At 29.5% G+C, this 14,024-nt stretch overlaps 1 protein-coding gene across 1 annotated transcript; it reads right to left on the reverse strand.

Moving 5' to 3' along the window:
• Positions 1–6,531: 6,531 nt before the first annotated feature.
• On the reverse strand, positions 6,532–8,341 carry LOC115705627 (hydroquinone glucosyltransferase). The gene has a single exon (XM_030633021.2). The coding sequence runs from the start codon at positions 8,041–8,043 to the stop codon at positions 6,634–6,636; it is 1,410 nt and encodes a 469-aa protein (XP_030488881.1). The 5' UTR covers positions 8,044–8,341; the 3' UTR covers positions 6,532–6,633.
• Between the last annotated feature and the right edge of the window lie 5,683 nt (positions 8,342–14,024).

A 14,024-nucleotide genomic window follows, 5' to 3' on the forward strand; every position in this document is an offset into this window, starting at 1 on the left:
GAGCCTAATCATATCAGGATTTAGATTCTTTTGATTTAAGATCAACTAGTGATATTGACTTAGAAAGATACAACGGTAAGTATTATAATATCTTGACTAAGTTCAATATTGGTCCAGTCCAATGTATATTCCATACATTCGAAACTAGTATACTTTACCAATGTTCTAGAAAGAACATAACACTTACTCCAAGTGTAAGTATACTTCATCGCTGATTATCACATCAGTGCAAATCCAAAAACACTGATGAAACAGGGACTTAGTCTTTTGAATCATATAATCACAATCATATTCCACTGTGTTGACATTACTGTAATTGTGAATAAATATATGATCTGGACTTAACTGATTTTGTGCATATATTAAACCATAAGCATGAAAAATACATGTTAACATAAATCACTTCAAATCTCTTAAATTGATAACTAATCAGATTAGATTGTAATCGGTTTTATTTAGGGCACAAAACCCAACATGATTCACTAATTTGCCATGCCAGCTGCAGGATATGTATAATAAAGTAGTTGGCGCACGTGTGTTTGACCAGTCTCAAATTGATTTAGATGCAAGATTCTTAAACAGCCTAATTGAAAGAGATTCGAAAAATAGAAATAGTATATCAATACCATGAAACCAAAGTGAAGTTTTGCGATTTACTTAAAAAATGGAGGAAAAAAAACTATTATTGAATTCTATAAAATATTGCATCTGTATATAAATGGAAAAAATTCTCAATAACATTTTTTTAAAAAAAATCAATAGTAAAATTTTGATTTTTTAAATAATAATATAGGACTCAATTTTTTCTCTATATCATTTTTTTTATATAACTAATTTATCTTGCCTAAATTGTAACAAACTTTTATATTAACAATTAGATTTCAATTCATCTCAAAAAAACAATTAGAAATTAATTAATTTTTTATAATTTTCTCTCAGGATAACGTACATTTGAAGATTATTGGAAAAGATATGAATAATGATTACAAATGAGATACCGTGATAACATCAATTCTAAATATAATGATGAGTACATGTGAGATACTGTGATGACAATTGTTTTTGACATTATAGAATGAGTTTTTTTAGATCTCTATTTTGTGTGAGGATTATTCAGTTTTTAATTTTTTTTTTCACTATAACTTACATTTGAAAATATTTTTTTGCGTGTTTTCTCTTTTATATAAGATATTACAAGATGAATTTTTATTTTACAATTCTTTAGAGTTCTTTATATAGATTTATCATTTTTTTTCATTAATATTCTTAAAAAAATATACATAAAAATAAATTTAAAATTATTTAATATAATTTTATTTTACAATTAATATTCATATATATAATTTAAAATTTTTATAAATAAAGCACAAAATGTTTCTCTATAATAGTAAACAACCCGCGCTTCGCGGCGGATATTAAAATTTTTTTAAATTATATAGATAAATTAAATTATAATTATTATTTAATGATATTAATTAAGTAATAAATTGTATTAAATTTAATCTTACCGATTTTTCATATAATTTTGTATAAAAAATTATGTGTACAAACTGACCTATCTCACCCATCGTTTTTATAATGGAAGCCAAACATGTTCTATATAATAATATTTCAAGCTTGACTCCTATTTTGAAAAACTTGTTGTGAAAAAATTACATATGCAAGTGCACGCAATCGTTAACAAGTAATAAAGTGATAAATCGAGTATCGTCTCCACAGCGATTGAAAATTGGAAATTAATTTATAAAACTAATTACTCACAAATTGGTTTTAACAAAAATAAAATAAAGTGTTGAGAATATGTAAAAATTAACAAGCACAAACTATGAGAAAAATAAGCTAGAACTATTAAATTGGCCTAAATCATGTCCTTGGTTTAGTGTAGTCTAGGATTTCGCCTCAAGAGAGAATCAAACAAATTCTAAGACTTGTGAGATCACAAAATCTTATATTTACACAAACTTTCACCAAATCACACACAATTAAATAATCAAGACATTTGTGCTCAAAATTGGACATATCTCAATTAAAATGAAACTAGCACAAGAATTAGTTACAAGCTCAAGCAATATTTACATTTTTCAACAAGCTATGCACACTATCAATCATGTATTAGAATGTAGAAAATCACCAAACCAAGGCACATATGCCTCAATTTTTTTTTTGTCAAACAAGCAAAATAAAAGAAAAGAAAAAAAATATTTCGTTTCCCAAAACATGTTTAAGCACCAAATTCTCAAATATGTGTAAGCAAGTTTAAAAATAAATAAAGAAGAGTTAAAGAAGAACTCCCCTAGTCAATGATGTGCAAACTTGCTTGTGTCAACCTCCATAAGTGCGTCCAATTCCATTTGACTTTATGCTTGCACCTACAAAAGAGAAAAAGAAAAGAAAGAGAGAAAAAAAAAACTACAATGCAATTGTCAAAACCATTTAACATTGCATATTTATTGAATTTAAAACAAAATAAAAATAAAATTTAGAAAGCTAGGGTTGCCTCCCAAGAAGCGCTTGATTTAAAGTCGTCGGCTTGACTTTTGGAGAAGCACTCGTTAAAGAGCGGCTTCAGCCCATAGAGAGTAGCATATGCCCTCACGAATGGGTCTTTGTTGTGGACGCCCTCAAGCTTGGCGAGATATGGAATCGAATAGGCTTAATGCTCAACTTGACTTGAATTCGATGAATGCACAAGATGGATGCCAAGGTACCATGCCAATGGTGGAGGAGGAGGTGGTGGCCAAAAAGGATCTTCATAAACATGATATTCTATTACCACGAGCTCTCTGACTTGAGGAATGCAAAAATGCTCTTGCTGAATTTTTTTCAAAAACTGGGCAGTTTTACTGTGATAATGTTACAACATTATGAGCAGCAATAAATGTTGACCAACTTGGAATGGTTGCTTCCTTAACTCTTTTTTTTCACTACTTTGGATTGAAGTGAGCTCTTGTAATTGCTCAAAATTTTTCCCAAGTATCTCCAACTCATTACCATTCCTCAAAATGATATTTTTACTTTCTTCTTTCTCCCTTGAATTTTCCATATCAATACCCAAAGTTTCATGGGATTTATCACGCAACTCATTCACCAAAAGCTTAAATTGGTTCTCCAATTTCCTTAAGGATGAAGCTTGGCTTTGAATTAAGGCATCATTTTTAGCCATGAACTCCATCATCAACACTTCAAGTGAGCTTGATTGAGCCATTTGATGAAGATCTTCTTCTATGTTGAACTCTTGTAAATCTTCTAAAATCTCATCATTTGGTCCTTGAGTGTAAGTGTCAAAATTTGGCTCCAAATTGTTGTAATTGTCCTCCCAAACATGGTCATTGTTTGGACAATTACAACACCACTCATTGTACTCCGCCATATCTTCCAACATCCAATAGGCTTCATCGGTTGATAATTGGTAGAAATTGGTGGTACCATCTCCTCTTTCTACCCATTCTCGTGTGCTTGGATCCAACCCATTGAGGAAGACCTCTAATTGACACTCTTTGGACAACCCATGATATGGAAATCTCATTAGAAATGCCTTGTATCTCCACCATGCTTCATACAAGGGCTCCAAGTGATGTTGAACAAAATTCATAAGGAATTGTAGATGAGACATCTCAAGACCTTGCAAAAGAAATCAAAACAAGACAAACAAAGCGTAAAATAGAACAAGGAAAGTAGAATGAACAAATGAAAAAAAAAAAAACAAATTAATAGTAATTAAGTTCCAAAAATAAAATTTCACTAAATCAATCTCCGGCAACGGCGCCAAAAACTTGATGTGAAAAAATTACATACGCAAGTGCACGCAATCGTTAACAAGTAATAAAGTGATAAATCGAGTATCGTCTCCACAAGGATTGAAAACTGGAAATTAATTTATAAAACTAATTACTCACAAATTGGTTTTAACAAAAATAAAATAAAGTGTTGAGAATATGTAAAAAATTAACAAACACAAACTATGAGAAAAATAAGCTAGAAGTATTAAATTGGCCTAAAAATACAAAATTGATATAATGGTGCAAATGAGTATTGTTGTAAATTGATAAAGTCAACTAGGAATTTAAAATGTCATAATCCTTTTTCCAAAGTATTTATGGCTTGATTCTCTAATTAATTAACATATTCCTATGCCCAATTAATTTTAAGAATACCAATTTAAGCACAATTCCTTCAAGTCATACATGGTAAATAACATATATCTATGCCATTTACAAATCACACTTTTCCAAGGTGATATTCATGCATCATTCAAGCAATTTCACTAACCATATTTTTTTCCAAAATCAAGATTAGCTACTACTTACTAATGGTGATTAAGCAAAAGTAAGCAATTGCACAATAAACACTCTTGAATGAACAAAATCAATTCACTAAACATAACAACAAAATATCAAATCACAATTTAAGTCAACAAAATAATTCTAGCAAAATAAAAATTAACTCATAATAGATTGTGCAAAAATTACAAAGTTTAAAAGAAAAGATAGAAATAACAACCCATTTGGAGCTTGTCACAATACTCCAAGTTCCTCTTCCAAATTTCTCTTCTTCTTCCTTTGAATAATTGCCAATCTCTAAAATAAAAATGCTAAATTAAAACCCTAAATAAAACTCTCTCTCTCTTTTTTTTCTTTTTCTTTTTCTTCATTTTCTTCTCTTCGGTGTGAGGAGTAGCAGTCCAGCCGCCTTTTGATTTTTTTCCAATCACGCCTCCTCTGCTTCTTTTTTCTATTCAATTATATGCATATATGATATATGCCTAACCCCTCTCTCACCTAGGCCCAATTACAAAAAGAAAAAATATCAAGCCCATTTTCTTTTTTCATTTGTTTTTTCTTTTCTTTGTATATTTTCTTAAACCTTTATCACACTAAAAATATATCAGCCTATTAATAAATACAATGAACTTTTGAAAAAAAAAAGATATTTAGGTCTGGACTTTAGTAAATTAATCAACTACATCAAATACATAATTCAAATTGTTCTCTATTTTGACCATTTTGACACTTAATAAGTCTAAATTTTACCCTTGATCTTTTTTTACAAAAATACACAACATTAAGATTAACACTGATAAAATGGGAAACTAAATAAAATTGATAAAATATTACAAAATTAATCTAAAATTAATCTAAAATACTAAAATTAATATTTATTGCAAAACTAAATAAAACCAAACAAAAGTTACTAAAATAGACTAAAAATACTTGAGAACAAAGCTAATTTAATGCCTAGAAAGATGTAAATAACTCTATTTTTATAGAGTTATCAAGGGTCATGCCCAACAAATTCCATAAACATGAATTGTTCGTGCCAAGTTTAGACCACTGAACATGATCAACATGAAGTCGTCGATTATCAAAAAAAAGTTTGGAGGTCTCCAAATTATTAAAAAAATATTTTAATGTGTGTGAGAGAAAGATTGAGAATCTATTTATATATCCATATATATTAAAAAAAATAAAAAAAGAAGAAGTAAAGAGAATATTGAAAATAATTTGTAATGTACCAAAATATATTATAAAATATATATATATAGAGAAAAAAAAATACCAATAGAAAATCTATGTCATCGACAATGGTGAAGTCGTCGGTTATCAAAAAAAAGTTTGTATGTCTCTAAGAATTCTATGTTTTTGAAAATTAAAATGGTGGGGGTCCACCTAAGAATTCTTGATTGGTTGAGTGTTTTCAAAAACAAAATTTGAATACTATTTTGAGTTTTAGGCTAAAAAATGAAAACACCATTTTTATGTTTTTTGTGTTTTCAAATCATTGAATCCAAAAACTCTCCAATTATTCTCTTACTTTTTTATTTTGAGATTCCAAACCAATCACATATTCACTTTTTTTAAAACTCAAAAACATTAAATCATACTACAACCAATCACATATTTAAAAACAATTTTTCACTTACAAAATTTAAATTTTTGTTTCCAAAACACATTTTTAAAAAACACTATTTTTGAATCACAAACCAATCAAACCCTAAATTTTTAAAAAATATTTTGATGTGTGTGAGAGAGAAAGATTAAAAATCTATTTATATATCTATATATAAAGAAAGAAATAGAAAAAAGAAGAAGTAAAGAGAATATTGATAATAATTTGTAATGTACCAATAAATATATTATAAAATATATTGTTTATTTTTTATTAATTTAAAATAAAATAAAGAAGAAAAAAAAAGTGCAGTGAGAGAAATAAAAAAAAAAAAGCTATAAAAATATAGTTTAAACTTAGGGTTTAGGTTTATAAAGTTATGTGTATATATATTTTTTGTTTAAATTACGGTAAATTTTTTTATATTTAATTATATATACATTACATATAGTTATATTTGGTATAGATGATTTTCATATATTAGTTGTTTATAAGATATTTTTTAAAAATTTATAGTGTATATTTTTTTAATGGATATAAATAATTGGAGAAAGAATTTTTTGGCATATATGAATAATTAAGTATTTTTCATCAAATAAAAGATTAAAAAATGAGAAAATTAAGGAAAGATTAGATAAAAGTAAGTGATTTGAAAGTGTCCTGTAACCGTCTCTTATCAGCAAAGCAAACTATGAGTCACACAACCCATACAAATTATTAACTTTTATAAATCATCAATAAACTGAATTACTGGTTCTTCCATTTGGCAACAACCTCCAAAAATGCTTTAGTAGAAGCACCATGAGGGCTCAAAGTCTTTGCCGCAGCTTCTTTCAGTTTCCCAATTCGATTTCTGAGCTCTTTCCCTTCTTCACCCTTTATAAGAGATTTCACCACTTTGGCAATCTCCTCCTTCTCAACGAAACCGTTTTCCCTAGCCTTAGGTCTAAGCGCCACTTTCATCTCTTCACTCAAAACAATAGCATTCATTTTCTGCTCAGCATACAGTGGCCAAGCAACGACTGGCACCCCATTCACCACGCTCTCCAGCGACGAGTTCCAACCGCAATGGCTCATGAAACCAGCTGTCGAAGGGTGGGCCAAGATTTGGGCCTGAGGGGCCCAAGGGTGCATAACCATCCCAACCTCTTTCGTCCTATCCAAAAAACCATCAGGCAAGAAATCAAACGACGGCTTTTCGTTTCGGTCAAAGTAAGTGGTACCGTCTTCTTTCTTGACCTGGAACGGCTTCCTCACAACCCATAAGAATCTTTGCCCACTCATTTCCAACCCAAGAGCAATCTCTTTAATCTGCTCCAACGAGTGGGTCCCACCGCTGCCAAACGAAACGAACAACACGCTGCCACGTGGCTGCTTCTCTAACCATGCCAAGCATAAACTCGACGACTCCGCATCATTCTTTCTTGGGCTCATATTCACCATCGGCCCAACTGGATAAATCGGCGGCTCGGGGTTTCGTAGAAGAGCCTCGATGGCTCCGGGCTCCAACTCCTTAAACGAGTTAAGAATGATTCCCTCAGCTTCACGGAATCTTTTGGCGTTACCGAGAACGAGCTTGTAAGCGTCGTTGGTTCGATCCTGGAGTGGATCGAAAAGCTCCGTGCCCGGAATCGGAACACAGCCGGGAAGCCTGACCGGCTCGGTCAGATGTCGGTACTCACCCGACACCGTTTCGTCGAGGTGAGGCATGTGGAGAAACAAAGACAAGTCCATTGCGGTGGAAGTGTAGAAGATGTAGGGTGCCACGTTGAACTCTCGTGCGGCGTGGAAGGCTTCAGTGCCGAACAGGTCGACGAGGAGTGTGACGCGGCTGAAACGAGAGACCAAAGACTTTAAAATGGTGCGAAGGGAGGGGAGTGAGCGAGTGACGGCGAGGGTTAGGAAGGTGACGAACTTGGTGTCTTTTGGGAGATCGTCCATGTTGACAGGTGGCAAGTAGATGTGGTCGACGGAGTCGGAAGGAAGGGACTCGAGTATGGATTTCTCGGTCTGAGTGGGCGGTACGTCTGTTGGGATGAGAAACGTGACGGAGAAGTTGTGGTCGGTGACCAGTCGTCTAGCGAAATCTACAAGCGGGTTTAGATGACCAAGCCCTGGAGATGGAAGAATCGCTATGTGAGCCTGAGGTGGATCCATATCAATTACTTATTCGTTTAATTATTCTACAATGTACTACTACTATATTACTATACTCTTAATTAATACTTTGCGATTTCTGTATCTTACTTCCTTCTCTAGATCTCTATGTATAGATATATATATATATATATAGAGAGAGAGAGAGAGAGAAAGAAAGAGAAAACTTATAATGAAATGTAGGTGGTTTATGTGGCCAAGGTTATTTTACTTCATCATTGATATATATCTCTTTTTGGGTCACCGACAAGAAATCTTCTTACTACAACGATGATATACAACAAAAGAATATGGGTCCAAATTAATGCTTATATTTAATATATTTCAACTACTTCGTCCCCTATAATTAATGAATTGGCAGAAGTTTTAACTACAAAAGATAGGAAAATTTCTCAAATAAATAAGAGAACTTTTTTTCTTGTCCACATATTTCAACTATGTACTACAGCTAGCTTTTTCATTTAGCAAAAACAACTACAGTAGAACCTCTATTTAAGAATACTCTATTCAAGAATAACCTCTAATTTGTTATAAAAAAATTAAGTCCCGATTTGGGCCAGTTATAAATAAGAATAACCTCTAAATTGTAATTAGTTATACATTTTCTAAGTCCCGTATTAAGAAAGTATACCTCTATATAAGAATAATTACATCTTAATAAAATATATACATGTATTTTGTAAATTTATTTATGTAAAATTAATAATTTTATTTTGAATTCTAATACATGTATGAATATTATATTTATTCTAAAATATTTTTATTATGATATAGTATTAATGATTATTTATTGTTATTATTGTTACATTGATATTCTTTGGTTTTTTAATTTTTTTTTCTAGTGTAACTCTATTTAGTTATAACCTCCCAATTAAAATATAATTTACTTGGTCCCAAGTGTATTCTTAGATAAAGGTTCTACTGTACTACAGCTTTTACAGTTGGAAAATAGTATAGAATTCAGCAAGAACTTTCCGTCATTTGTTTCTTATCTTATCTAACTGCTAAAATACATATATAATATACAAAAAAGTTACCACATCCTCAAATAACACACCCATCTCATCTGGAAACAATCAAAATTAATCGTTTGTAGGAGAAATCCACACGAATGAGTCTAATTTAGGCCAACCAAAATCAAAAGAGCAAAAATTTCAACTGGAAAAGCAGTAATACCACCTAAAAAGATCAACTACCACAACAACATTAACACAAGTTAAAAAATACCAAAAAAAAACGAGATTATCAACCAAAGAATAACCCAATAGATACAAAATTAAACCTACTTTTTTTTTTAAAAAAAAAAAAAAAAAGTAAAACAAACCAAAACACCAATACTAACCAAAGGCAACACTTTTGGTTAGTAACTTGTTAAAATTCGTGTACAAAACACAATAATCTTTCAAGAAAATGAAATCACAAAATAAAACTAAATTATTGACTTAAATTTGAGGCTAATTAGTAATTTTTTTCCCTGAACTTTGATATGTACTAAATCGTGCCCTCTGAATTTTTTTGGCCGTTAAAAATTCCCCCGAACTATTAAGATTGTTAAATTTAAGGACTTCTGTCTAATTTTAGTAAAAAAATTTTAATATGGATGAAAGTTCAAGGGACATGATTTAGTACATATCAAAGTTTGAGGGGTATGATTTGGCAGATATCAAAGTATGGAGAGCATGGTTTAGTACATAAACAATCACTGAAACAGTAAAATTGAATGAAATTAGACAAAAGTCCTTAAATTTAACAATCTCAATGGTTCGGGAGGAATTTTTAACGGCCAATTACTAATTAGCGTAAATTTGACAACATTCTCCATCCTAAAGTGAAATCCAAGGAGAACAAGACAATAATAAACCCCTTTAATACTAAAAGAGATTAAAGAGACTAAACTAATCATGTTATAAATATTAATAATTATGTGGATGTCCAAATCTTTTATTTATTACCATTAATTGTAATCAACATTCCTCTTTTCTTAGTTTCCCTTTTCTTAGTTTCTTAATATCTCACTCTTGTATTTGTATAAATAAGGGTTCACCCCATTGGAATAAACAACTTAGAAATTCTCATTCACTTTCTCTCTTCATCTTCTTCTTCTTTTCTCTCATCTACTTTATAATATTTTATAACTCGTTATCAGCACTCTCTGCTCAAGCTTCAAGCATGAGTCTCTGCCCAAGTCCCAATGTAAGTATTTTGTTAAAGTTCTTGAATTGTTTCAAAGTCACGATACACTAAATATATATTTATATATATACTTATCTGACTGAAACAATTTCAAGAATCTTTTGTTTTCTTTTTTCTTTTTATCTATATATTTATATATTATATATGTATGTATATGTTTTTATATATTTATTATTGATTTCATATATATATATACATATTATGTTCTTATCATTCATAATATTTACAATATATGTTTGCTTATGATATGATAGAGAAAATCTATATAAATTATACATATATCGTGAAGATTATGTATCCTCGATAAAATATTGCATATATCTTAAAGATTATGCATCATCGATAAAATATTGCATATATCCTGAAGATTATGCATCCTCGATAAAATATTGCATATATCCTGATGATTATGCGTCCTCAATAAAATCTTGCATATATCCTGAAGATTATGCAAACGTAATATTCATTATATAGTTGATGAATATATAATGAAAGAGATGAATACATATTTATATATATGTTCTTGTATTCTTTGAGGACAATAAAAAGTAATCTAATATCGATATAGATTTTGACAAACATTTCCTGAAGTAAATGTTTTATATTTGTCCAAAAAAAAATGATTGTATTTATGTGAATACAACTAAAGAATCATTAAGAATGATTATTATTGATGCAATTTTATAGTGAGTTTTGAATACCTAAAAAGAATGTTAAGAAAATTGCATTGAAACATCAAAGAATAAGAATAACAGTGAGCATGACTAATGTTATTTAAATACATGAGACATGTATTTATTGTTCATCATTCCCTGCAGAGAATGATACAAATTGAAGTCAACTACTTTTAAAGATTGTTTGTATTAGTCATGTTATTATACACTGTTATTACTTGCAATGTTGAAAATTATTGCATGTGAAAGATCAAAGTTTGCATACATCTTGGAGATTATGCAAAAATTGTATTCATATATTCTTTGAAATATTGTTAAAGAAATTGCTGAGTAATTTGTTAGTGATCCAATATAATCAAAGTGATAAAGAATCACAAAATGATTATTTAAAAAGCTTCCTGAAGAAGTCTTACATGCAATTGCTACTTTGAGTAGTAAAATATCTTTGTATGTACCTAGATGTATAACTTTTATCTAGTTATGAAAGTGATAATAAATAACTTATTATATGTACTTGTTGTACATTTAAATATATAATATATCAAGTCATGATAATTAGACTGATGAATAGTCTATTAATAAATTAGACGACTTGTTAAAAAGATATTAGGAAAAATGAATGATATATTATGGTTATATCTATTTGACCATTACAATAATATGATGAAGTTGTCATGTATCTTTTAAATTATACACATCATTGAATTGATGACAGTGATTCCTGGCGAAATATAAAGTTTGATAAACATAATAGTGACTCCTAAAGAGTGTATATGTTTTGGAGAATAATATAATTATATTATTCGTGTATATAAAAATGAAACTTGTAATGATTATGTTGTAATGAATTTACATTACCTTTTGAAAGTTTCATTGAAATACAAATTATAGTGAACTTGAAGTTCATGAATTGAATTATTTTGACATGATCAATCATATGCAATAAATTATCAAATGATTTGACTAAATTTTGTTGAAGAACCAGAAGATTCTTCTCATTGTTAATTTAATAAGGCTCAAAAGAAGAATGTGCATATATTTGCACATAAAAAATTTTTAAATTATATTTCTTTAACAATCTTGAGCCATTGTTAGATTTTTATTGCATAGTTTCTTATCGATGTAATAAGATTATATGATCATGCATTTACAAAATGTGTAAATTTATGTATTTCTAATTATACACGTATGACTCATTCTTAGAAATGAATTAAGTTCATAAGTATTGAACTTGAACCTGAAGTATATTGAACCTGAAGTTCAATGTCACATAGTATATATGGGTTTAAATAAATATTGATTCATTGTGATATATTGAAATCCCTACAGGTGTATTAATATTATTATATATCACAATTTTTAAAAATTCTCTCGATCAGGGGGAGAGAAGCAGTTGGGATCGATGATAATTTTTGAAAAATGATCCTTGCACAAAGTGTATAAGAACGATATAGTTCAAAATGATATATACCAACTGCAAATCAATATTACTCAAAGTTGAGATAGAATGAGTTGAAAACGCCTGAAGCGTAAATGAACAATATAGAAATTATTAGTAAATGTTCATTCGATTTGCCCTGAAGTTGTTAAATCTAGAGGTACTCATGGAGATACCTTAATGTTATAAAGTATTAAAATGATAACCGTGATGAAAACGGTACTCGAAGAGACTCCCAAGAGAAGTTAGACATAACACATTTCATCATAATTGAATCCCTGAAGTGATTCGTTATAGGTACCTATAAATGATAAGCATATTTAAAAAATATGTAATTTAAAGATATCTCTATAAATTATGTCAATATGGGAAGAAATTATCATTTATTGAAATTTTTGTCGACAATAAATATTGAATGTGTGCATATGCAATAAACTAACATGAGATAGCAAGGATCATGATATTAGATTTGTCGAGAATTATCGACATACATTTTGATTTTTGGCCAAAATATTATGACGCAGTCCAGGAAAATTTACTCACATAAAGTGAAGTAAGACCTGTAGGGTGTGCAAATAAATATTTCTAATGAGAAATTTGCATATATGTATTTGTACATAATGAATTGTTGTACAAAGTTTGCATAGACATGAGATTGATTGAAGTAAGGCTTAAATATTGAGAAAATATAATCATGATTTGATTATAGCCTGGAATATATTTTATGAGGATTTATAAGCGTCACATAAATGTTGCAACAAAAGATTATTTATTTGGAGCTCCTAATATAGTGAGAATTTGAAATAAGCCTTATCTAAAAATTCTAGAAGAATTTAATACATGTCTTAAGTGATATAAATTCTAAGTCGCGCACACTATATGACAAAGATCTTTGTATGAAATAAAGACATGTAAGTAAATTATTGTTTGAAAAATACGTATGGTTGTCTATGCAGTATAAATACGTAAATTATACGTTGTGATAGACTCTTGAAGAGTTTTTGATTAATTGCAAAACAAACTTTTATTTCTTTTGTATATCGAGAAATATTAAATGTATAAAGTTTGTTCATTAGTATTGAAGTCCTGAAGTACTTCATATGTATTAAGAATTATAGATAGATGATCATTTGATATGGAAATTAAGATCATACAACAAGATGGAACAAATATATGGTCTTGGAGTACCATCATTGTCACAAATAAAAATTTATAGTACCATTAATGTGTTATGTTCATATCTACTTGAAATGTTAAATTTTAGTATGAACAAGATTGTATATACACATGAATGATACAATTAGTTGGATAAAGATTAATGTTCCACGAACCCCTCATCTATAATTTAGAAGTCCATACATACTCTGGAAGAGTTATAGAAAATATATGATCAAAGATGATATATGGTGATATTTTAAAAGTGATAACAATAATCTTATGAGATCTATTATCACCAAAAGAATTATGGATCATATGTGCATGAGGGGGAGACATATTCATGTTGCACTCTTTTTCCCTTAGCTCAGGTTTTGTCCCACTGGGTTTTCCTGGCAAGGTTTTTAACGAGGCAGCTTGCAAATAGTTATGAATATGAAATATATATTGTACTTTTTTTTTCCTTAGCTCAGATTTTGTCCCACTGGGTTTTTCTGACAAGGTTTTTAAAGAGGCAACTT

This window comes from Cannabis sativa, chromosome 1, assembly GCF_029168945.1.
Source record: "Cannabis sativa cultivar Pink pepper isolate KNU-18-1 chromosome 1, ASM2916894v1, whole genome shotgun sequence".
NCBI classification, from domain to species: Eukaryota; Viridiplantae; Streptophyta; class Magnoliopsida; order Rosales; family Cannabaceae; genus Cannabis; species Cannabis sativa.